Genomic DNA, 26,146 nt, shown 5'->3' with positions numbered 1-26,146 from the left:
TGCTTCGAAATGGGCTCTGCACATTAAATTCAATAACCTGTTAGATTAGGGCAGAAAAATTTATCAGAAACTAGGTGATCTTTATAGGCCTTGTATTGTGTGTGTGTATATATATATATATATATATATATATATATATATATATATCTCAATAAACATGATTGATATCTAATTGCCTTTTTTTTAATTTTTTTTTTAGCTTTTATGTATAACAAGGTCAAAATGTAAGCTATTAAAAGAACGTCTCAGTTCTACTGCAGTAAAAGCTCAAAAATGTGGGCTAGTACAGTTCTGGGGCTGAAACTCTGTTTTGGATATGAGTGTTCTAGATTTGCCCAGAAGAGAAGGCAAAGCCTGTCGTGCTGCACCCGTCCCTCCCACTCCAGGTTCTATTTTTAATCCCATATATAGTATATCGCAGGTTGAAACCCAAATGACAATAACAGACATGTCTGAGTCTGGCACACAGCTTGGGAGCCCACAGGCAGACGGGGAGATTAGGTTCAGTTAATATTTTCGAGAGCGAGCTTCGTTTCTCCACTAAAATAACTGCAGAAAGTTTGCTCAGCTTATCTGATTTGCAGAGAAAGTACTTTCCTTGCCAGTGGATAAATATTGACTGCTGGGATAAATATTGACTGCTGGATGCTATTGTCTCACCCACTCGTTGCTACCTTATTTTTATTTTATGAGATTATTATCTTATGATTTGATTGGAAGTAGTAATGACTGGCCTTTGAAAGGCATGTGTTGTGTTGAGGGAATATATACATTGCACAATGTGTAGAAAACTCATATAGAACCGAATAAAGTCATTTTTAGCAGTGTAGTCAATGTCAGGGATTTCTTTTTCACACTTATACAATTACCTTCTACTCAATTAACCCAAAGCTAAATAACCCACTAGTATTTCACTTTACTAGCAAAGGTTACAGTTCATCAAAATTGAATTGAAAAATGTTATGGTTGAGAGGGATGAAGCAGAAGGAATTGCAAATAAGTCTGGCTGCACAACCGATTGGCAAACGTACTGCAAATGTATAAATAAAGTGATTCAACTGAATAAAAAGACGAAGCTACACTTTAAAACAAAGAATGATAGTAAAAAGCTTTGGAGCGCCTTCAATGACATTTTGGGGGAAATGCAAACTCCGTTCCATCATTCATTGAATCAGATTCATTACAAAACCCACTGATACTACTTAAAATATTTTTTAATTGGCAAGATTAGCAAACTTATGCATGACATGCCAGCAACTAGTGTGTGTGTAAGAGGAAGTTTTTTTGTTGTCTATCAACAATGACAAGCCACCGGGGTCTGACAACTTGGATGGAAAATGACTGAGGATAATAGCAGACGATATTGCCACTCCTATTTGCCATGAAAGTGTGTGCCCTCAGGCCTGGAGGAAGCTAAAGTCATTCCTCTACCTAAGAATAGTAAAGCCCCCTTTACTGGTTCAAATAGCTGACCAATCAACCTGTTACCAACCTTTTAGTAAAGTTTTGGATTTTTTTTTTGACCAGATACAATGCTATTTTACAGTAAACAAATTGACAACAGACTTTCAGCACGCTTATAAGGAAGGACATTCAACAAGCACAGCACTTACACAAATGACTGATTTACTTGAGAGATTTATGGTAAAAAGTTTGATTTTCATCTGAATATTCTGAAATTAACAAAGACAATTTGCGCATTTTCCCACCAGTGGTGTTTCTCCACCATTCGGACTTGTTGCGGATAAAAGTCAGTGCGTGATGACATAGTGCACTCAATGTACGTTTTTGCTTAAGTTTTCATGTACCAAATACAAATCTAAAGTTCAATGTGTTTCTATCGCATTTTCAACTCTACCGATTAGTTTTGTCACAAACTATTGAGTTAAATAGAAGTGTACCTACTCTGGTTTTGGCACATGCGCTCTAGCCAACAGCTCACAGATACAGTGCGAGTAGGCTAGTCTACATAATTATTATGGATAAGAGCGGTAATATTTGTTTTTGTCAAACGGCAGTCAAGCATCAATCATCATGTCACCAGAGTAAGACCCTCTATTTATTTGGAAGGAGCATCAAGATGTGCACTCTCACCACCCTGTTAAGTTCATCATAACGTATTTCATCTGTAGCCTAATAAACTGCATGGTTTCCCGAGTCACCTTGGCAAGACAACACCATGTCATAGCACGACTCCAAGTTTACTTCGATATGATGGTTATTATATCAATGTTTGCGCACAAAGGCATTTGTACCACCATTTCTCACATACTTCATTTTACAGACACAAAAAGATCCCCCCGTGTCGAACGAACAAATTCTGTTGCCATTTATAAAATTGTACCGAAGCTACCTGTTTCCACCATCTGTCGTGATTAAAAAAACATGACGTTACTCAAACTGTGGATGAAAATGTGGTTAATGTCAAGCATGCATTAGCTCTGCTGAAGTGTTGTGTAGGTGAGCCACCTCCCCCGTAAAGGGCGGCCCTCGAGTGGCTCATCTCATGGTCTCGACAATTAAGTTATGCCGCAGGCACTCCCCCCGCACGTCTATTAGGCATGGCTGTTGTGATTAACGCCTTGTCCCGTTCATTTGTCGTGCTCGCCGAGCATTGGCAAGAATGGTTGTTGTGATGACGGCTGACGCGTGAAGGGAAAAACAGACACTTTAAAAATCCATTTAAATTTCTGTGCAGCACGCTGCCTCCGACACTCAGACGCGTGTCCAGAAATCAATTAGCAGCATTCACCAACATGAATCATTCCTGGCTGGCTGGCGTGCTAAATATCCCTCATGTAGCTAACTCTGTCTCTGGCTGTACTAAGGCCCTACTCAAACACTGTTGTGATCGTTTTAGTTTGACGTTCTAACTGAACTTGCCCCCTATACTTCTACAGTAGAGAGCCAACCGCTCTGGACCACTGTAGCTACTGTAACTGCACACAGCATGCTGACTGAGGGACCGGAGGCATGCTGACAGACTGCCAACTAGATGGGCAGTTACTAGTCTGGTGGCCGTGGCCCATACTAATGGAAGGCAGCTCAGTGGGGAAAATGTATTACTCTCCCCAGACCGTCCTAATAGATCCATAACTTATTTGTTAGTCACGACTCCCTCTGGTGTTTGCTCTCTCTTCTCCCACTTCCTTTCTTATGCTCTTGCTATCGCTCTCCCTCCACCACTTTTCTGCATCGTTTGGAGGCCGGGCCAGAGTAGATTCTCATATTTTCATTCGGTCACGGCCCTGTGCTCCTCACTAGCTCTGTAAAATGCTTTAGAAACCCTCCCCCCTGCTCATGAACCTTGTGGCCTGAAAACCAATGAGAGTCAGGTGAAAACCAATGAGAGTCAGGTGAAAACCAATGAGAGTCAGGTGAAAACCAATGAGAGTCAGGTGAAAACCAATGAGAGTCAGGTGAAAACCAATGAGAGTCAGGTGAAAACCAATGAGAGCCTGGTTCTAGCCTTCCTCCCATATCACAGACAAATGAGGAGGGAGTGGATGGCTGTAGGACAGCAGCCATTCCCCTCCTCCCCACTACACACACACCCACTAGTGGCGGTCGGTTCTGTTTTAAGATTAGGGAGGACCATTCTTTTTGTTGCTTGGCCTTATTTCCGAGGTAGGATGTCATTGTAAAATAATTTGTCCTTCACTGACATGCCTAGTTAAATAAAGGATAAATAAAAATTAAATTACAGCATATTGGATGAATCATTCATATTCCATTCACCCAGCTCAATGTAACATCGATAGATTTAGGCTACTACATGATACTCGAATTTGCCCTATACCCATCATAAGGTTGCTACAACCTAGTCTACAAATGAAAGTTTATAACGTAGGTGCACAGGGCGAAAGACACATTGGAGTATTCAAGGTGACAGAGAGTGACTCATTCAATACCGCCTTGCACACTCCGCCTTGCACACCTGCATCTAGCTGATCTAGGGTGTAATCATTAGTCCCAACAGCAGTTGCAAACAAGTTTCGATTAGACAAATTCAGCTATATTTATCCCTGTTTCATTCCATTTGCTTCCTTTTCAGAAATGTTTTTCAACAGAATCGGCAGAATGAATACACCCTTGATCACCTGCACACACAGTTCACTTTCATAGCAGCCACATACAAACAGCTTCATCACTTTGGGTTATGTGTAACTCTGTTGTTGTATGTGTCAAACTGCTTTGCTTTCTCTCGGCCAGGTCGCAGTTGTAAATGAGAACTTGGTCTCAACTAGCCTACCTGGTTAAGTAAAGGTGAAATTTTAAAAATTATTAAAACATGTTTTTTTAAGGGTCATGTTAAGGGAGAAAAAAGTTTATGGCACGTATCACTTAGTTTTCTGCCTAGCAATAAAGAAACAATGTTTGTTCAGATGTGTAGGAGGAGACTCAGCCTAGGAGAAATGGTTAAATATCGGTGCTTGTGTGAACAATGTTTTTGTCTAATGCAGCTGTATTGATCCTCTAAGAAGAATAAACTTGGTTTGAGCTTTCATAGTATCCGTGGAGTTTTTACTCTGAAAATTAGAACCTAACAATAGTCTCTATGTATTGGATAATGGCACAATCATTTGGCCTTGGGCTCATAAAATGTATTTAATGTATGGCTCATAACATGTATTTTAATGTAGGGCTCATCAGGCTTTCATTTTAATGCCGATCAAAGCTTTAATCAAAGCTATATGCTTTAGAATGACACTTCCGTTTTGGGCGGGAAATACTGGATTACTTATTTATTCTCTGGATGGAACATTTTGTAAAATACCGGGAAAATATTCAACCCTAATACACACACACATTCTAATGCAAAAGGTGGTATTCACTGAGTGACATTTGGAGCAGACATTAAGAACTCATGTATCAGCTGCTGACATTTCCTAATGCATTCTCCCGCCGCATATAAATAGGCTTCTGTTTTCACACACTATCATTATTTTTCCCCTCTGGTGAGGGTTTCACTCCCGTGTCAAGTCGTTTACTGTGGTCAGTTCTCCCTGAATATGCCGTGTTGGCCAAATGATAATGGTGGAGGTCTGCTTTCTTTTGGACTGTGTTTTGCAAGTCAGCCATTTTGTTTAGATTTGTTTGGTGTTTTTTTCCCACCTGAAGGATGTGGCTGCCTCTCGATACTCTATTGTGACCTGTCTAACCTCCACTCCTGTCTGCTTTCTTTCCTCCCATCCCCTCTCTTCTATGACCCATGGAAAATGTCTTAGCTTAGAGGCAGTAACCAGAGAATCTTATCATTAAAAAAAACTACATAGAACAAAAAAGAGAAAGCATATCCTCTCATGGAATCTCTGACAATCTAACGAAATACAGCCATTTCACCCCAAAACAACCTGCCCTGAAAGGCATGGATTGTCAGAGATATACGACACCTAAATCTGGTCAGACTGACATTGCTCCAAACTCAGTCTCCCTCTTCTCTCCCACAGGAGAAGAGACTGAAGGAAAACGCTGCCAGAAGAGAAGCCAGCAAGCAGTACGCTGAGGTAAGTCTCTCTCCTCCATTTTACATTAGAATTTCTCCCCCCAAACCCCTCTTAAAATCCATCACATCCTGAATGGGTTTGACTCCAGTCACTAGCTCCCCTTCACTCGTGTTACGTTAAACCGTGGCTGTTTAAAGTGATACTTCTGTCAGGATGCTGCTATTGAACTCCAGTCTAGCTTCAAAAGGAGAGGCAGTCTCTAAAAGTGAGGGCCACACTCTACCCCTTCGTCTTTGTAACAAAGGCAGAAAGGAGCCTTCTCTCTTCTTCAGCCAATGTCAGACGAAGAACACAGAGTCCCCTGATGCCGATGTAGCACTTAGCTTTTAGATTGGAACAGAATTCATTGAGGAGAGAATGGGACAAGCACAATGGTACTTTACAGGGTCATTAATGTCAGCCCCTCTAGTGAGTCATGTGAAGTGTTATCTTCACAAAAGGGGACATGCTTTTCTGCAGACAAATACCAAACGCTCCATAGAGCTTCTTTATCGCCAGTTGAATTCGCTCCACTCCTGCCACGTGATGATGAGACAGAGAGTAGTTCCTTGTCTTACGCAAGATCCCGGTCACAAAGCATCTGGGGTGTCTTCAGCAGAGGCGAGCCCCTCTTCCTCTCCGTGTAATATTAAATCCCCCTCTGCTCAGCTTGTGTCAGTCTGCCCGCCTGCTGAATTCGTCTTGCGTAATGTGGAAATGAAAAATCTTGTCTTCAACCTCAGCATAATTACCATGCCAGCACTCTTTCTTTCTCTCCTGTCAATCAAACACACCCAGTGTCATTACATTAATGCTGGCTTGCAGTGATAGATACTCCGGAGGTGTTAGGGTGGCATTTCTCTAATCCCCCTTCCGGCAGCTCTTCTGATGCCTCCTAGCACTCTGGTGTATAGCCTACCTCACGTCTCCTGCTCTGTTTAGCACTCCTATTTGGCCTCTTCAGTGACGCGGGAGACTAATAAGGGGAAAATGAATGCAACATCTGAATGCGGCGTCATGGGTGGGATTATCATACACCTCCTATCCCCCTGATCTCGTTCGACGCTGACTCCACTCCTACACCATAGACTTCCGATTTAGTTAAATCAGACATTGATGAATACTTCACAATTATCCCTTATTTCATTGGGTTCAGAATCCACGTTTCCCATCTTTCTTTAAATAAATACTATGTAGAAATAGCTCCTGCATTTCCTGGCTGCTAAAATTCTAATATTTCGCCTAATATCAGTTTGTGACAAAACAAGCAACAATCGTGTCGCGCAGTGTTCACCAATCGGTCGATCTCCAAGCCATTCCTAGTTGCTCACCAAACGTTTCTGTAAAAAAAAAAAAAATACGATAAAGCCTTGCTATTTATTTTTTTCATTTTGCACTGTTGGTGGTAGGTGCACTTGATTCAGCAGCCCTAGCGCCGGGAAGGCAAGGTGTTCCCATTTTTTTTAAGCTCTTCATGTGTCTGAAAGTAGAACTCCGCCTATTCGGCAGGCCCAGAGGGAAAATCAAGTGCACCTATAGGCCTACCACTAGCCAATCAGATTACCGTGTCTGCACAGTTTCCTCGAGCCATAGACTGATAAAAGAAGCTTCGACCGCACAGCAAAGTTGATAATGTGAGATTTCAACACTTTTAAAACCATGACTAGAGAAAGACTCAACGAATACAGCGAAGAGCTGCTGTTATTATGAGTTAGCTTATAATTAAGTTATTCAGCACTGTCGACACTTTGCTCAACAGTTTTATAAGCCATAAAATATGCGTTCTCTCTAATTCCACTCACGCTACAAGCAGCCTGCAGCTACAATGAATGAATATAGCGACGTGTTTTGATAAGCTTACGTTATTATTTGCTGCTTGTCTTTTTTAATATATAGAGGTATTTTTCTTTCTCTGGTCATAGGAGTAACACCATTAATTTGCGCATGAGGCATAAATAATGCAGTTTGACTTAAGTTTCGCCATCAGCTGGGGGAGGGAGCCTCACATCCGACATTCGAGGTAATGCATCAAATGATCTAGCAGTGTGGTCATATACCTAAAATGTTTAAATATAATTTTGAAAATGGTCTGAGCCACACAAAATTGGTGGGGCAGTTCAAGTGTGGCCAATATGCAGTGCTAATGTATTGGGCCTACAGCACAGACCTCATGTTAAACAAATTCTAATAATCTGAGCAGTAGAGGTCGGCTTGCATTTTGACTTGGTGATCTTGACTTAGAAAAGGTTGGTAGGCATCCCAAATGGCGCAGTGGTCTAAGGCAGTGCTACCTGGGCCACTATAGATCCTGGTTCGAGTCCAGGCTCTGTTGCAGCAGGCTGCAACCAGAAGACCTAAGGGGGCGGCGCACAATTGGCCCAGCGTCGTCCGGGTTAGGAGAGCGTTTGGCCGGCAGGGATGTTCTTGTCCCATCGCGCACTAGTGACTCCTGTGGTGGGCTGGGTGCATGCACACTGACACGATTGCCAGGTGTACAACACATTGGTGCGGCTGGCTTCCGGGTTAAGCGGGCATTGTGTGAAGAAGCAGTGCGGCTTGGCTGGGTTGTGTTTTGACCTTCGCCTCTCCCGAGTCCGTACGGGAATTTCAGCGACGGGACTAGACTCGAACTACTGTTTGGATACCACGAAATTGGGGAGATAAAGGGGTATAATCAAAAATAAAAGGTTGGTGTAGAGAATTTTTGTACCATCTAAACATCTAAACGCTGTGAAATACATTTTCCATAACTAAAAATATTGTATTTTCAGCTGTTTGAAGCTGGTGGACAAAACCTAAAGTAAGATGCAGAAGACCGGGAATCATAGAAATAGAGCACATAGAACATATCTACAACTTCTTAGACTTGCTTTCAATGACACATTTCTGTGAATTTGGTTGGGTATCACAAAAACCTACACATTGCAGCTTTAAATCTGCCCATTTTAGCTTTTTTTCTCAATTCGTTAAGCTTCTGTTGCCCCTGAAGTCTGCTCTTATGTTTTACCAGCTGCATGGTAAACCAGGCTGCTTCCTCCTGGTATTGATGGGGGCTGTGTGTTGAACTATGCTCCGCCATACTGAACACTTCTCACTCTGCCATACTCCCACTCACACAGAGACAATTAGAGCATTACAGGCTGTCTCCACTGGGCAACGTGCCTTCAGCCCTCCACTGTTGTCTCATTTATCATCGCTAACACTTTTCCCCAAAGCCTGCGAGCGCAACCATGGTGCCCTCAATAAAGCAGCAGGCCAGACTTATCCAGGCTAACGCTTGGGGAGACTTCGTGCTTGTTTGTTAAGGATTTGGAAGGAATTGGGAAAGTCTTAGGTCAGATATAGCTTGTTAACAAAATGAAGTGCCTTCTACACTGTCCTTGAGTTTAACGTTTTTTTTGTCATTTGAAGTTTTGCTTTTGTGTGGTTTTGTGATCCTGGCGTATTTATTTAGTCTTCAAGGTCTTATTTAATCTTCAAGTTCTCTGGGCAAGATAAAGATGCAGCATCTTGTTTCTAAGGGTGCTATTGATCATATAAGCACAATGTCCAGTAGTTGGATACCTTAAGGCAGGTATTCCCAAACTGGGTTGCCGTCGTGGGTACGCCAAATAAAAATGTGATTAATAAATTATTATTTTTTCACATTTTCAAGCAGTCCATTTATAGTTTCCAACAGGGCTATACATTTGGGCGGGTACATTTGTGAATCTCATGCAGCCGAAAGAGCTACTGCCCCCTTACCCGGGAAAGCACCGAACAGACAATGACGTTGGACCATCGAAGAGGCGCAAATATGACCCCTACATTGATTTGGGGTTCACTTCTATTGGGAGTAGTGCCTTTCCTCAGCCACAGTGTGTTTAATGTGCAAAGTACCATCTCACAACACAATGAAACCTTCACTTTTGCGCACACATTTAGAAACAAAACATGCCAATTTAAAAAAAATAAGCCACAGGAGTTTTTTGAGCGAGAATGAAAGACTTTCGAGTAGTAAGACATGTATAAAAGCAACCGATACCATTAATAAGAAGGGGTTAGAATCGTCTTATATGGTGAGCTACGGAGTAGTTAGCACAGGCAACCCCCAGACTATTGTGGAGGACTTTAATTCTTCCTGCTGCCGCAGATATGGCTGGGACCATGCTGGGGGAATAGGCCCAAAAAATGCCTTCATCAAACAACACTGTTTCACGATGCATCAGTGACATGGCAGGAGATGTTTTGAAACAATTACTGCTTCACATACAAGCCTGTGATTTCTATGCGTTACAGCTGGATGAGTCAACAGACGTGGCGGGCCTGGCACAGCTCCTAGTATATGTCAGTTACATTTATGGAGGTTCAATTAAGGAAGACATCCTCTTCTGCAAACCACTGTGTATTTTCTGAACTATGCAATGATATGGGCAGCAACCATGTAACACTTTTACAACATACATGCACTGGTTATCAAGGGGCAAAGTATTGACACATTGTTTTAAAATTGAGAGACAAAAACTTTAAGCTCTTCACTGACCATAATTTTCACTTGAAGAGTTTCTCACATGACTGGCCTATCTGGGTGATGTTTTTTCTCGCCTTAATGATCTGAATCTAGATTTACAGGGACTCTCCGCGGCTATATTCAATGTGCGGGACAAAATTGAGGCTATGATTAAGAATTTGGAGCTCTTCTCTGTCTGCACTAACAAGGTCACTAACACTAACCTTCCTCCAGTCCACTTACCAATATCTGAATTAAAGAGTACAATTATTTATTATAATTGTTATTTGTGCCCTGGTCCTGTAAGAGCTCTTTGTCACTTCCCACAAGCCAGGTTGTAACAAAACATGAATTAAACATAAGAATGAGCGTATCATATAGTGTGTGCGTGGCAGGCTTACAATGATAGAAAAAAAAAAAAAATCTACTCTCAAATTTGACATTGCGCTGACCCTGGTGCTAGAAGGGGGTACGCAGCTGGAGGTTGAACGTTTGAAGGGTACGGGACTTTAAAAAGTTTGGGAACCACTGCCTTAAGGATATTATAAAGATGAGATTTGTCTCTGGCGAATGACCGGGCTCCTAGGCTGTGCGTGAGATTCAAATTTGGGGAAGCATTTAATGCATCCATCTTAGCAGTTTCAGACTAATGTAAGAGCCTACTATTCCTAATTTGATGAGTAGATTGGATGGTAATGAATTAAGATTCTAATAGTTCACTCACTGTTTGCAAAAAAAAATTGGCTGCCGTTCTGAAATATGCGTTTCTTGTCCATTCTTTGCACTTGTTTGGAGCTCAGCACCAGCTATAGGAAAAACATTTTTGAAGTGTACGCTATTTATAATAAGTTTCAAATTTTACATTTTATTAGTTGTATGTATTGTATATACGTGGTATTGTCCAACGAAATGCGTACAAGTTTTTTCTGAACAATGCAACAATAAGAAATAATAAAATATAAAAATTGAATAAAATGTTTAGCATAAGTATAATACAGGAAGGCACAATTTATAGTACAATATTTACACATGTATCAGGGAAGGGGGTATTGGTGGGCAAGTGTTTTTAAAATGTGCACTATTAGCAGTAATAAATAAAGAGCCTAGTGTGTGTGGACTACATGACCAAAAGTATGTGGACACCTGCTTTTTGAACATCTCATTCCAAAATCATGGGCATTAATATGGAGTTGGTACTCCCTTTTGCTGCTATAACAGCCTGCACTCTTCTGGGAAGGCTTTCCAATAGATGTTGGAACATTTGCTGTAGCCATGACCATTAGTGAGGTTGGGTACTAATGTTGAGCGATTAGGCCTGGCCAGCAGTTGGCGTTGCAATTCATCCCAAATCTGTTTGATGGGGTTGATATCAGGGCTCTGTGCAGTCCAGTCAGGTTCTTCTACACCGATCTCTGCAAACCATTTACGTATGGGCCTCGCTTTGTGCACAGGGGCATTGTTATGCTGAACATGGGCCTTCCCCAAACTGTTGCCACAAAGTTGAAAGCACAGAATCGTCTAGAATGGCATTGCATGCTGTAGCGTTAAGATTTCCCTTCACTGGAACTAAGGGGCCTAGCCCAAACTATGAAAAACAGCCCCAGAGCATTATTCCTCCTCCACCAAACCTTACAAGTTGACACGATGCATTCGGGCAGGTAGCGTTTTCCTGGCATCTACCAGAGTTCAATCTTGGTTTCATCAGACCATAGAATCTTGTTTGAGTCCTTTAGTTGCCTTTTGGCAAACTTCCTAGTGGGCTGTCATGTGCCTTTTACTGAGGAGTGGCTTCCATCTGGCCACTCTACCATAAAGGCCTGATTTGGCGGAGTGCTGCAGAGATGGTTGTCCTTTCTGGAAGGTTCTCCCGTCTCCACAGAGGAATTCTGGAGCTCTGTACGAGGGGCCATCGGGTTCTTGGTCAACTCACTGACCAAGTCCCTTCTCCCCCGATTGCTCAGTTTGGCCAGGCAGCCAGCTCAAGGAAAAGTCTTGGTGGTTTCAAACTTCTTCCATTTGGAGCCCACTGTGTTCTTGGGGACCTTCAATGCTGCAGAAATGTTTTGTAGCCCTTCCCCAGATCTGTGCCTTGACACAATCCTGTCTCGAAGCTCTATGGACAATTCCTTCGACCTCGTTGCTTGGTCTTTGCTCTGACATTGCACTGTCAACTGTGGGACCTTATATAGACAGATGTGTGCCTTTCCAAGTTATATCCAATCAATTGAATGTGCCACAGGTGGACACGAATCAAATTGTAGCAGCATCTCAAATTTGATCAATGGAAACAGGATGCACCGGAGCTCAATTTCGAGTCTCATAGCAAAGGCTCTGAATATTTATGTAAATAAGATATTTCTGTTTTTGTTTTTTTTAGCCTGTTTTAGCTTTCTCACTATGGTGTATTGTTTGTAGATTCATGATTAAAACATTTAATACATTTTAGAAGAAGGCTGTAACTTAACAAAATGTGGATAAAGTGAAAGGGGCTGAATTGACACGCTCTACTGTCACTCGCAAATTTCAACAGCGTCCCTCCATGTGTTTTCGGCTTAAGGCTGCATGATGCGACAAATTATTATTTGAAAAAAGTTTAATGAAAGGCAGTCGCGCTACTCTGTTTTTTGCGCAGGCTGCACACACTTCATCAGTCTCTCATTCACAAGTTGACAAGCATATGATATTCTCACCCATCAGACTATTCTCAATTGAATCTGGTCTTTACATAGAGCCTGTAATATGTGCAGAATTTTTATTTTATTTAGAATGGCCATTAAAAAAAAGTTATCTATAGCCTGCACTTGAATAGCGAATGTAAAAATAAGTGTGGTTTGTAAAGCAGATGAATGTGCTTAATTTGAAGAATGTAGTAATCAACAGAGCAGCACGAGAAAGCTGTCTCTTTTAAATAGGGGCCAGTCAGAACAAGGTTTTCACACACGGTTGCTCATTGACTGGGCTTATAATAACACATGTATCACTAAGATATGGGCTCTCCAACAGTGTTTCTGGGATCTTGGGCCTAAAGGCTATGTTTAGAGTTATTTGGCCACTTTAGTTGTTACAAACCTTTTCAAAACGTATAAGCATAGGGCCTCCCGAGTGGTGCAGCGGTCTAACGCACTGCATCGCATTGCTAGATCTGCCACACCCTTTGACCTAGACAAACATTGGCAGTAGAATGGCTTTACTGAAGAGCTCATTAACTAGGGTGCCACCTTTTCAACAAGTCAGTTCACCAAATTTCTGTCCTGCTAGAGCTGCCCCAGGTCAACTGTAAGTGCCGTTATGTGAAGTGGAAACTTCTAGGAGCAACAACGGCTCAGCTGCGAAGTGGTAGGCCACACAAGCTCACAGAACGGGACCCCCGAGTGCTGAAAATCATAGCGCATCTGTCCTCAATTTCAGCATTCACTACTGACTTCCAAACTGCCTGTGGAAGCAACTTCAGGACAAAAAAATTGTCAGGAGCTTCATGAAATGTGTTTTCATGACCAAGCAGCCGCACACAAACATAAGATCGCAATGCCAAGTGTCGACTAGAGTGGTGTAAAGTTCACCGCCATTGGACTCTGGAGTAATGAATCACGCTTCACCATCTGGCAGTCCGACGGACGAATCTGGGTTTGGTGGCTGACAGGAGAACGCTTACTGCCCGAATGTATAGTGCCAACTGTAATGTTTGGTGGAGGAGGAATAATTGTCTGGTGCTGGTTTTTCATGGTTCGGGTTAGGCCCCTTAGTTCCAGTGAAGGGAAATCTTAAAACTACAGCATAGAAGGACATTCTAGACGATTCTGTGCTTCCAACTTTGTGGCAACAGTTTAGGGAAGGTCCTTTCCTGTTTCAGCGAGGTCCACACAGAAATAGTTTGAGATCGGTGTGGAAGAACTTGACTAGCCTGCACAGAGACCTGACCACATCCACATCGAATACCTTTGGAGTGAATTGGAACGCCAACTGCGAGTCAAGCCTAGTCGCCCAACATCAATGCCCGACGTCACCAATGCTCTTGTGGCTGAATGGAAGCAATCCCTGCAGCAATGTTCCAACATCTACTGGAAAACCTTCCCAAAAGAGTAGAGGCTGTTATAGCAGCAAAGGGGGGACCAACTCCATATTATTACCCATGATTTTGCACTAATCATTAATCTTGACTGCCGGTTCACCGTAACAGCTGTACACAAGGTAAGGTATTGAAAACAGGGGTACCAATAATTTTGACATCCATCTAGTCGAGAGAAAATAATAGTACTTGTTAAACAAAATCTCTATCTGAGCAATTGTATTAGTATAATATACCTCAGTATTTGTATTCATTTTATCAAGGCTACCAATAGTTTTGGACCTGACTGTATATGTTGATTTTATGTGATGTGCTTCCCGATGTGACACAGTTCAGTCATGTAAAGAACATTTCATGTACAAAGCTGTTAGGCTTTGGAGTCCCTTATCATCCTCGCACAGACCAGTACACAAACATGAACATTTTGATGCTGGCCCTACCAAGCCCACTGAGCTCGCTGAAGTTTGAGTGAAGCTGATTTAACCACCACTCACTCCAACTCTTTTAAATAGAGATCTCCCAAGACTAAGATTTATCAAACAAAGCCCCCACTTCGGACAGATGGCATTTTGCTTGACTCATTTCCAAACCCAGGGTAAGTGTATTGCTGTGATGGCATGCCAGGAGAACCACAATGCCCGGACTCTCTGCATCAGAAGTTGACGTTAGAAGGGGTAACCGCCCTTTGTTGGTATTTTAAAAGTAATCTTTGCAGAGAACTTGGCAGCAACCTGATGGCCAATCCAGTGTTTCTCTGCTCCTCCTGGAATAATTCTATCCGGCAGAGTCCGACATAACTGGAAAGCAGCCGTTGTCATCCGTTTCAGGAGGCCGTCCACAGTTTCTAGATGGCAGCTGTCATGTCTATTCTTTTCCCACTCTCTCTGGGGGATACCTCGTATAACAAGCATATGCAAATGCAGGTGTTGGGAAGAGGTATCCATACCACCCTTTGACAACCGATTCTCAATGGACCTGGTGGTGCTCTTGTGCTCAGTTACCACATCTACAGTGTTTTGTACCTGAACCGGGGGTATCATTTATTGCTTTCAATTGATACCTAAAAGCTAAAGAACCTAGAGAATATTATCTAATGAGCCGTATCAATGTTGAGCTCAAGGCTTTTCGGGTTTGTTCATTTCCTTGTCTCATAACCTTCACTATATTATCTATAAACCCTCTTAGATTTAGCATCTGTGCGTTTTCGAATCCTGGCAAGCCTTTTAGGTCTTACTTTTATGTAATCCTGATGAGAAATGCCGGTGGTAGCTCTGCATGCGCCAATGAGTTCAGACAGCCTAATGTCTGACAGGTTAGTAATAAATGTTCCCTCCATGCTGCCTGAAACTGCTTTCCACTTTTCCCAGAGTTAGACTTTCAAGAGATGAAGCTCTAAATGAGAATCCATCACCAGGGGCCTGAAGAGATTTGATTAAAGTCCACCAGGGAGCGTGAGCTGTGGTGGCATGTCAGAATTTCTCCTAAAATACTTCTGTGTTCTCATCAATCTGTCCTCCCTTCTCTTTTATTGCTCCCACACTGGGATTTCTGTCTGTGTTCGTGTTTTGTGCCTAGTTGTTGGCCCAATGTTGATACAGAGCCCATGCTTTAATCAGTAAACTCCTAAATTGAATGAATAGGTGGAAATACGGCTTCCTGGATGATCTAGATGAGCGTGTCCTGAAAAATGAATGCCTAGTATTCCAGCGTTTAAAGCGTCACATACATTTGATGGTCTCCTAAATGCTAAGTGATTACAGCATTTATTTAAATATTCATTGGCTAAAGTGCTGGCTGGAGCCATTCTAAGCTGGCACGAGGCATGGATTTTGCCTGTGTGTGTAGATTGAGACACCTTAATCGACGTGACATCCCAGGTGGTGCCTCTGAAGATGTGTGTTAAACTAGCTGACACAGTGAAGGCGTGTAAAAGAAGGCTGTGCTCACACACAAGGGAAATAAACATTGCATGATGTTGAATGTCAGCTTTTTACTTTGACCTTAAAATAATGGTGGTGCCTTTAAAGCTTTGAGATAATAATATATTTATTTATTTTATATAGAGCTTTTCATTACAAACAAGAATGTCAGTCGCATTGAAAACAAAAACTAATGTACGGATCTTGCAGTTCATGGTTGGTCTTCCACAGCTTCCGATGTCCAGGCAGTTGGTCTTCCACAGCTTCCGATGTCTAGGCAGTTGGGATAGGCAGTCAGTAGCAGTAGCTTGAGGGGAGGGAGCCAAGCCAAGCTGAATAAACTGGCTTGCCGTCATCATTCCTGTAACTCTGTGGGTTACCACCAGTTATTTCAGATCAACCCTCATTAAGTTAAAAACCAAAGAAGTTGATTGAAAAAATGCAGTTAAAAAACACTTAAAATAACGAACATATGCACAACATTTAGAGCTTTCTGCCTAGACGATCCCACGGCGCCATGGCAACCACTGAACTTGACGTTATTGATGTATAATATGACATCCTGTTTCAATCAATACATGGCATGCCATATACTGTGGAATTTACAACTAAAAGTGCTCTGAGTATTGTATTGCTATTTTCCAGACAGTATCTGTAATATGTCTAAAGGGTTTTCAGTTTCTACGGTAACACTGGCTCCTCTCTCAGCTCAATATGGCATTCTTGTTTTGATGAGTACATAAGTCTCCCTAGAGGGAGCTGAGATTGCACTAACTTGAACATCTGAGACTGTACTGAAGATAATGAGATGAGACCACGCACAGGTCTGCTTGGTGGTATGGAATTATGCTGCCAGTTCTTCAGTATATTTAGTTTATGATACTGTCAGCCTTGTTTTTTGTTGTTATAATTACTAATATATTGGTCAAAGTAAGAAAGAGACTCATTGTTGCTGTTAATCTGTACATAATGATCAGGTTAGAAAAAAATACAGTTCTCATCTATAGTGCTGGGCAGTATACCATATTTTACTATACTGAACAGAAATATAAACGTAACATGTCACAATTTCAATGATTTTACTGAGTTACAGTTCAGATAAGGAAATACGTCAATTGAAATTCTTTAGGGCCTAATCTATGGATTTCACATGACTGGGCAGGGGTGAAGTCAGGCACAACCAATCAGAATGTGTTTTCCCCCACAAAAGGGCTTTATTAAAAACGTAAATACTCCTCGGGTACCAGTGATGATGTAGGCCTAGATAGGCATGTTTGTGCAATGGTAAGAAACCATGTAATGTAACATCTAATTAGTCCCCTGGAAACACTGACCAACACTTTGGTTCCTACCCTGTCAATAATTCCTCCTTGGCGTAGTCATTCATTGTCATGTCAAACAATATATTCAAGGTGCTGCCCACTATATTCCAACCATAGAATTAGATGAATCATTCTATTTCCATGATCCCAACAGTTAACCAATTAACTAGGCATATATTTTTTTCCCCCATATTATGCAGCTCTGTGGGGAACAGTGTGGTAATGATAACAAAAATGCAGAAATTGATGAAAATGCTGATAATTTTAGTTTGAAGTTCGAACGGTATAAAATGTTCAGAATGGTAGTTTCCAACCTAGGGTCATGAACTACCCATAAAGCATATTTAGAAAGTTTTTTTATTATTGAAAAACGTAAAATACCGTCATACCATACATCAAATATTGTGATATGATATTTTGGCCAAATTGCCCTACTCATCTGATTTCAAGTTTGTTGGGACACTGGTGTACTGTGTGTTTCTCCCTGCTCTGTTTCATGGGTCTGATTTGTAACTGTCCCTGACGTCAGCATGAGGCAGGGCGAACTCTTGTTTTTATTCTGTTCAAGTGGATATGACAGGACTGTTCTTGCCCCAGGTCTTGCTAGCAGAATTTCAAATGAATCGTACAAAAGCCAGGTCTCCATACAGGATTTGTTTACAGCCTGCACAGACACTGAATCTGGGTCCACTCAAAAAAGTCTGTCATTGTGTTTAGTCTTCTCCCTAGTTAGTATGTCATCGTGTTTAGTCTTCTCCCTGGTTAGTCTGTCATCGTGTTCGGTGTACTTTTATATACTTACTTATTTCTATGGGATTTTATTGCTTTTCATCCTGCTGCATGTAAAGTAATTTGGGGTGTCTTGAAAAGCGTTTAGAATGAAATGTATTATTACTATATCCATATTAAGCCTACATATGCGGCATGGCTATTGCTTCAGTGTCATCCACTAAGCTTAGAACTCTTTTATTCCATTTCATGTGGATATCTCTTCATTTAAATCAGCAAAGTGCATTGAACTATTGACTTACCAGCGCTTTAGTCTGTAGTCACAAGAATGTAGGAAAATCCATACCGCAGGTTATGTTTGGAAAGTTCTGAAAGGGGTAGAGTGTAGTGCTGTAGCTAACTCAGTCTCCCATAACATTTCATGCTCATGACCCTTTGTTTTCCACGGTAGCCTTTTTAAAAAAAACATTTTTTTTAACCTTTTTCAAACAATCCGTGGGGGAGGTCTTTCACACATATCAGGTGGCCTGATAAAAAAAAAACATTCTGGATAGAGCTGTTGGTTTAGAAAGCGGAGCTTTGAAGACTGTTTTCAAAGCCAGTTGAAATTGAGCATTTTCATAGTCATGAAAATCAGCTTAGGTCTTAACGTTCCATCGAGTTGCTAAAACCAGCAATATTGTCCTCTCTTTCAAGGCTTTCTAGAAGCTATTAATAGTCTGGGACGGGCAAATAAGGCTTGTTGAACACTGAGGTTAGCAACACGGACTCAGATATGTGGAACAAACAGGGCCCTCTCATTATAGCTGTCCATAGAGAAATCTACCACAGATGCGTTTGTCCCAAATTCTTTCATAAAATGGCGTCCCTGTGGGTCTGCGAACCCGAGCTCATTAACAAGTGCGTTCCACTGGGCAGTTTCATCCATTTTAAGTAGATCAATTATTTCCCTCTTTTCCCTCTCCCTCCCTCAGTACCTCCCCTCTCATTCCCTGCTTAGATTAAAGAGCACCCAGTGAAACGCCTTAAAACTTCCACTTGTTTTATTTGTAGCTTTTTATTGCCCTCCGAATATGTAGGTTACATTGTGTGAGGGAGATCCACGGGTTATTAGTGAAACACACAGAAGCAGAGTGGTTTGGTGCCCCCGATTCGGTGTTTACACTGCTCACATAGAGGCTTACCCCTCTGCCTGTCTCTGTAAACCTTTTTATTGGGCTGCGTTTATCTTGCCCCTCTTCTTTTAACCTGCTCTTGATTCAGACCGAGTTTGTTTGACTCATCCTATACTGCTTTAACCTTCTAGATATTTGTATCCGTCAGGCTTTCACTGTGAATATATTTTCATACTATTATTTTGGTCCGCCACTGCAGTATTTCCACTTGCCAGCGTCAGACTTGCAGCATTATCGCCGAGTTCATTTAGGGGTGTGATTTAGTGTGGCTTGGCAATCTTTCGCTTTGTGGAAAATGACGTTCATTAATTGGGCACACAAACATTGGCACATATACATTACTGTTTATGGGTGACGTTTTCTCCCTCTAACCATGTCAATTCATTGATTGCATTGCTAATGCCAACTGCTAATTTCCTGTCTTCCCCTCACTCACAGTTACACCTGTACCTTTTTAAATGTGTCTGTTTCGGTCAGTAAGAACCTTTTCAAGACATTCGGTGGAACATTCATAGGGTTTCATATAGTCTTCATGCAATTAGTTGATTTGCTTACTGGATCCAGCACCTGAGGTATTTGTAGTAATGGTGTATTTTGTCCCAGGAGCAGAAGTCCGGTGAGGAGGATGAAGAGGAGGTGGTAGCGTACCTGGGCGGTTCTGATGGAGAAGAGTTTGACCCCAGCACACTGCCCGACCCGGACAAACTACACTACGACTCAGAGGAAGAAGATGACCAGATCAGGTAAAAAAAGTGCTACTTTACCATCTAGTCTTTAGGCTGAAACTAGATGCATGATAGACTAAAGGTTCCATACAGGGCTTTTACCTGTACGGATTTTGTGATGAGTAAATCTAAAAGAACAGGCATCAACTCGACCAAGCATAGATTAGATGTCTGGATATCACTGATGCATTCCAATCCTTTCAAAACTACCAGACAGAGTCGAGAAGCCATGGTTTGACATTTCTCAAGGAATCCATATTGGGGAAAAGGAGGTGCTCAGCATTTTAGGCCTGGTGGTCTGTCGTAGAGGGGTTGTTTCTATTGAGCATTAATAGATTCATTAGATTTGCAATGTTGTATCACTGCTTGGCTGCCTGGGGTTATTGGGATTTGTGGTGTAATTGCCTCCGGAGCAGAATTATACCCTTTCCAGGAGGGAGGACTCACTCTGTAGCTTGCCGAGGCATTGATCGCGGGTCGGACAGCAGATAGGCCATAAAGTGTGTAATTAGAGGCAGATTTAAAGTGGCAGCCGAGGGTGAAGGGCAACGCGGCCTCTCGCTACAGGGTAATGCACCAAGGATTTAAAGGCGGAGAGGCAGGCAGGACGAGGCTTCTGGTTTTCTGCTCCACGTCTCCCTCTCTCTTCTCAATGTTTTCTCTACTACGGCAGTGGTTCCCATTCAGGGGTACTAGGTACTTGAGGAGACTCATGAGACCATAGTCTTACTGGTAAAATGCACATGAGGGGGTACTCCGGGCAGAGCAAAATTCAGTTGGTGGATAGAGCAACTGGAAAAGGTTGGGAACCACTGTACTACGGACTATTGTCTTTGTGCTCTGACTTGTTTCTACTTATCTCCCTTTCAATTCCTCATGCTTCTCTCTCTCTGCCTGTCTTTCGCTCCCTTCGCCTGCATTTATTCCTCCCTTCGGCTTCCCGTGTGTGGAGGATCAGCAGATGTTCCTTCGTCCTCCTCCTCCGTGAGCCCAGGGGGCTGCAGGCGAGAGCAGATTTACAGTCCGCTCCACTTCCCCGCGTTCACTGCATGACTACGATGGCCCTTTACCACGCAGATCTACCGCCAGCCTGCCTCTCTCTCTCCCCAGGATGCTGGTTTATACTAGGGAGGGATTTCTCAGAACACCACCACTTATATATCACCCTCTCCTTGACACCTTCTACTGCACCTCCTCCTCTCTCTTTCCATCTCTCTCTTTCCTCCTAGTGTCTTCTTCTGGCAGATTTCCACACACCACTATCTGTAAGAGAAACCTCCCTGTGCTGCTTGTATAAGGCCTGGCCATTGTTACAGCACACCAAGAATATACTGTCCATCCATGCCTGTACTGGCCAGTTCTTCTGTCTGACTCCATTGCTCACATCCTGTGGTGATGATGAATGGAAGTGTAATTGAGTCTCCCTGTCTGACTTAACCACTGAGCTGTTTGACCATGATCTCCAGGGCAACAGATGGTGGTATGATGCATGGTGGTAGGATTATGGAGTAGCGGATGGATGGATGTCCCCAAGACAGCTCTAAGGCCAATTGGCTGTACCTGGATATAGACATTCATAAGCATGTTACTTGCTAACCTGTAAGGGAGCTATTGATCAATGCACAGCCTTGAGCAGCCCATATTTCTCTTGTTTCTAGCACAATGTTAATTATGTATAACCACCACTAGGGGGACAGCAACCCAACTCAAGCCATGATTGACATGAGGGCCATGACATGTGAAACGTTCCCTCATATCAGTTGTTAACCCCATTCCAGTCTATACTTTATACACTAGCACATGCAGTTCTGTTGGCTAAAAGCCTTAAATAATTCAACAGAGACTTAGATTTGACAGTGATTGAACCAAACAATACAGGCAGAAATTGTTTGGTGAAATCATCTTCAACACTACACAGTACATTGAGCCTTCCTAAGCTTTGGAACTTGTGTAAAGATGAATTCATTTATTTAAGACACAGTAGTAATTATTCCATCATAGACATGTATCTATATAGGGTATGTTATTGTCACTCGGTTGTTTATTTTCCACTGGTCAGGTTCTTGTTCTCAGCCAAGTGTAAAATACAGCTTGGCTGGTGTGTTATGGCGCCCAGGAGTATATTAAACACAAAACTATATGAGACCTGCTGGCCTGAGGAATTAAATTGAGTCTAAGCAAAAACACTTAGGATAAGAGCAATGAGACAGAGGCACAGAAATCCGACTAAGGGGTAAATTAGGAACTCGTCAGAATGAGTCCCATTTCTGTTCTTTGAAATGTACTGTTGCTGCCCTTTTAGCTATTACAGATGATAATTGCAAATATAAGTTCTGATCAGTTGGGACCATTCCCCAACTCCTCATGTCTCATAACCTGTACCAAACAGATGTGCTGCTCACTATGTTCTTCATTTGGGCTCAGGTTGTGTTCACCATGGGCTACGGTTAGCGAGAACCACCCTGTCAGCACTAACGAAACAGCAAAGCAAGACAAATGTACCACTGGTATTCCCCTTTCCTTTTTACTTTAGCTGAAATCACTCCTCCTTATGGCTAGCGGAAAGACTGTCAACAAAATGCGCTTGCCTACATGTTTGTGGTTGGCAAGATTAATGTGAAAGTAACCTTTCTCATGTACACACCTGGGTCCTGATTCGTTAGACATGAAATGGAAGAAAATGGGCCGAAACGAGAAGAGGCCATCTGAACTTACTCATTCTAACAAAAAAAAACACGCTTGTTTTAGTTTTCCATTGCACACCGTTTCGTTAGTGTGTGCTAGAGCTGGGACGATAAACCGAATGTGGGCATTTTGCTGATGCATGTATCGTTCATTATGATAAGTTGCCTATACTAGAGAAATGTGACGTTTGAAATGAAATAGGTTTGGTTATATGTTGTCGTTAATGGGACAATTGATGGCTACAACAATCAAAATAGTAGTAGTTTAAAGGATTAATTCAGTTCATTTATTGTGATATGGATTTTTGGCCATATCTCACAGCTCTATGGTGTGCCCTAATGAATATGACCCCAATGGGGTTCTGCATGCACGGCAGCCATTTTGTTTTACCTAGTGCTCGCCACCCAGTCCTAGAGCTGTGGAGTGTCAAAAATCAGAGACATGGCTAATAGGAGCGATGGCTCGACTCATGGTTTCATTCTGCTTCCCGTTGACATGATAAAGCATTCCCATCTCCCTTTATCCACACCATTTGACTTCATGAAAGACTTAGACTTGCTTTGTTCGGCTCATTTGTTCGATTAATTCCATTATGCCATCGCTGGTGTCTGATCATCTTGACACTGAAGGAGTCCTGGAGATCTCTATAGAACTGCTTCTTTCCGCACCATCTCACAACTTTTGAATAAAGAGAGTCAGTTTTGTGACGGATGCCTCTTTCCATCCCTCAATTACAAAGAAAACCAACAGTGGGCTACCGCAAGCAACCACACAGCTAGCAACCTTGGAAGACTTTTAACCAAATTTCCTCTGTTGCATTCCTCTACGCCCTTCTTACACAGATTCCCATAATCCACGGTATGGCTCAACTAAGGCCCTGTGTTTTGGACAATCATGTCACATGACCTGGATTTGAACCTTTTTAGTTAAAGCTTTTTCATCAAACAGTCCCATTTTCTTTTTATGTCAGATGGTCCAGCACTATCCCCAATTGCTTTAAATTTTTTGGTGTAATTCTAATTTCTGGAAAAGGCTTAAAATAAAGGTTCTTAACAAGGTCATGTGACATTATAGCGCAACACACAGGGTACCCTCCCTGCTCATAACCCCTTTCAAACCCATCTCCATAGATTGGCCCTCAATATAAACCCAACTCCCCTTGATATGCTCTGAACTGATTGTTGAACCCTTTCTCCTATCTCTGTTTAAAGCCCTGCTGCTGGGACGAGGAAGCGCATCCACAGTGACCACATCGATGACTCGGGTGAAGAAGAAGAAGAAGAAGAAGAAGAAGAAGAGGAGGAGGCGGCAGCGGGGAGCAGGAAGAGACCCAGGCAACAAGCAACCGCCAAGCCCCTGGACACCGGCCTCTCTCTGGCCGAGGACGAAGCACTGGTCCTGCATCTGCTGGGGAACCGGAGCTAGGGCTAACAAATTACCCAACACTGTCTTATGGCGGATCCTCTCCAATGTCTTGTCATAATTTGGGGATGTTCCCCAATATTTTGGGAACATAAAACAAATAAAGTGTATGTTAGTTACAAGTGACCTGTTATTGTTTTACTGTGATTACGTGTGCTTGTTTGGTACATAAAATGTAATTCAACCAGAAAAACAAGTGCTTTAGCTAGTACCCATCCACATACTATTTATTTGTTTTTTTTAAATGTCCTCAAGTGTTTATTTGAAATACAGTAATTTGCTCTACCTTGTGTTTTTTGTTTCTCATTGTTCTAAAATACCCTTTCAAGTACCCATCTATTTCATGACAAAGTAATCACACAGCCATTTCCTTGGCATGTGTGTTTCTCTGCATCTCGTTCCAAGTGATGTTTCTTGTAATATGATTAGATTCTAGCTTGATGCAGGTGCAACACGACCACCTTTCACTCACTTGGTTAAAGCCTGAAGCCCACTTTCAGCTTTTTCGTTTCACAGATGTAAATGACTTTGGCACATTCTAGAAGGAAATGAATGTATAATTCGTTCAGCCCCTTGTGACCTCACCAGAGGAGATCTGATGCACACTACAAGGGGGGACTGGCAGGCTGACCGATGTACATTATGCAGACATGCTTTTCCCAGCTCCCGAAACCTCTCTCTGTTTTCTGTCCCTTTGACAATTTTGTCTTAAATTCCCTCTCTTGCTGTTCCGGTAGTATTTTTTTACTCTTGTTGATCTCCATCACACTGTTATCCCACATTACATCTCACTCCTCTTTCAGTTTTGTTCTCTCCATCTCTCACTGGCTCTTTCTGGTTCAGCACGTATACATCATTTTTCTCTCTCCCCTCACTGCAGTTCTATGTTTTGAAAGCTGCTCTGCCAATGCAGCCTCCGATGACTTCAAACCACTGCCTTCTTTGGTGAAGCATAACTTGCATCACTTGTGCCAAAAACAACAGTAATGGTATACCTTCATGTCTCAGTCGCCATCTGCGTCCTATCACCTGTTATTGCGGTATTTGACTTGATAGAAAGGAAAGATCCATTGACTAATATTAAAATACACACCTTCAAATGAGTGAATTTGGCTATTTCAGCCACGCCCGTTGCTGACAGGTGTATAAAATGGAGCACAGCCATGTAACCTACACAGGACATTCTACTGCCAATGTTTGTCAAACTGAAAAGTTAAGTGACTTTCAATCCTGCACCGTCATAGGATTTCCAACAAGTCAGTAAGTCAAATTTCTTCCCTGCTAGAGCTTCCCCGGTCAATTGTAAGTGCTGTTATTGTGAAGTGGAAACATCTAGGAGCAACAATGGGTCAGCCGGGAAGTGGTAGGCCACACAAGCTCATAGAATGTGATCGTCGAGTGCTGAAGCACAATAACTTCGTCGGGAGCTTCATGAAATGGGTTTCCATGGCCGGGCAGCCGCACACAAGTCTAAGATCAACATGCCAAGCGTCTGCTGGAGTGCTGTAAAGCTCGGCGCCTTTGGACTCTGGAGCAGTGGAAACACGTTCTCTGGAGTGATGAATCGAGCTTCACCATCTGGCAGTCCGGCGAATACATCTGGGTTTGGCGGATGCCAGGAGAACACCACCTGCCCCAATGCATAATGCCAACTATTAACGTTTGGTGGAGGAGGAATAATGGTCTGGGGTTGTTTTTCATGGTTTGGGCCCCTTAGTTCCAATGAAGGGAAGTGTTATTGCTACAGCAAACAATGACATTCTAGATGATACTGCACTTCCAAATTTGTGGCAACTGTTTGGGGAAGGCCCTTTCCTGTTTCAGCATGACAATGCCCCTGTGCACAAAGTGAGGTTTGGTTTGTCAAGATCGGTGTGGACCAACTTGACTGACCTGCCCTGAACTCAACCCCATCAAACACCTTTGAGATGAATTGGAACGCTGACTGCGAGCCAAGCCTAAAACCCCCAACATGGAAGTAAATACGCGCAGCAATGTTCCAACATCTAGGGGAAAGCCTTCCCAGAAGAGTGGAGGCTGTTATTGCAGCAAAGGGGAGACCAACTCCATATTAATGTCCATGATTTTGGAATTAGATGTTTGACGAGCAGGTGTCCACATACTTTTG

At 42.4% G+C, this 26,146-nt stretch overlaps 1 protein-coding gene across 2 annotated transcripts in view; it reads left to right on the top strand.

Moving 5' to 3' along the window:
* The window catches only part of ddx10 (DEAD-box helicase 10), a 68,818-nt gene extending 44,515 nt beyond the window's left edge, over nucleotides 1-24,303 (top strand). The window contains exons 16-18 of one of the 2 annotated variants that reach the window (XM_036937557.2): nucleotides 5,451-5,507; nucleotides 19,796-19,929; nucleotides 23,808-24,303. In XM_036937557.2, coding sequence (XP_036793452.2) covers nucleotides 5,451-5,507; nucleotides 19,796-19,929; nucleotides 23,808-24,021 — 405 coding nt within the window. In that variant the 3' untranslated portion in view covers nucleotides 24,022-24,303. Of the gene's footprint in view, nucleotides 1-5,450; nucleotides 5,508-19,789; nucleotides 19,930-23,807 lie in introns of both variants that reach the window. The other variant, XM_036937556.2, reaches the window with a different exon arrangement.
* The last annotated feature ends 1,843 nt before the right edge of the window (nucleotides 24,304-26,146 follow it).

This window comes from Oncorhynchus mykiss, chromosome 12 (genome assembly GCF_057628025.1).
Source record: "Oncorhynchus mykiss isolate SJ-2025 chromosome 12, ASM5762802v1, whole genome shotgun sequence".
NCBI lineage: Eukaryota > Metazoa > Chordata > Actinopteri > Salmoniformes > Salmonidae > Oncorhynchus > Oncorhynchus mykiss.
Note: the sequence above shows the minus strand (reverse complement) of the source record. Positions and strands in the feature narration are given on the sequence as shown.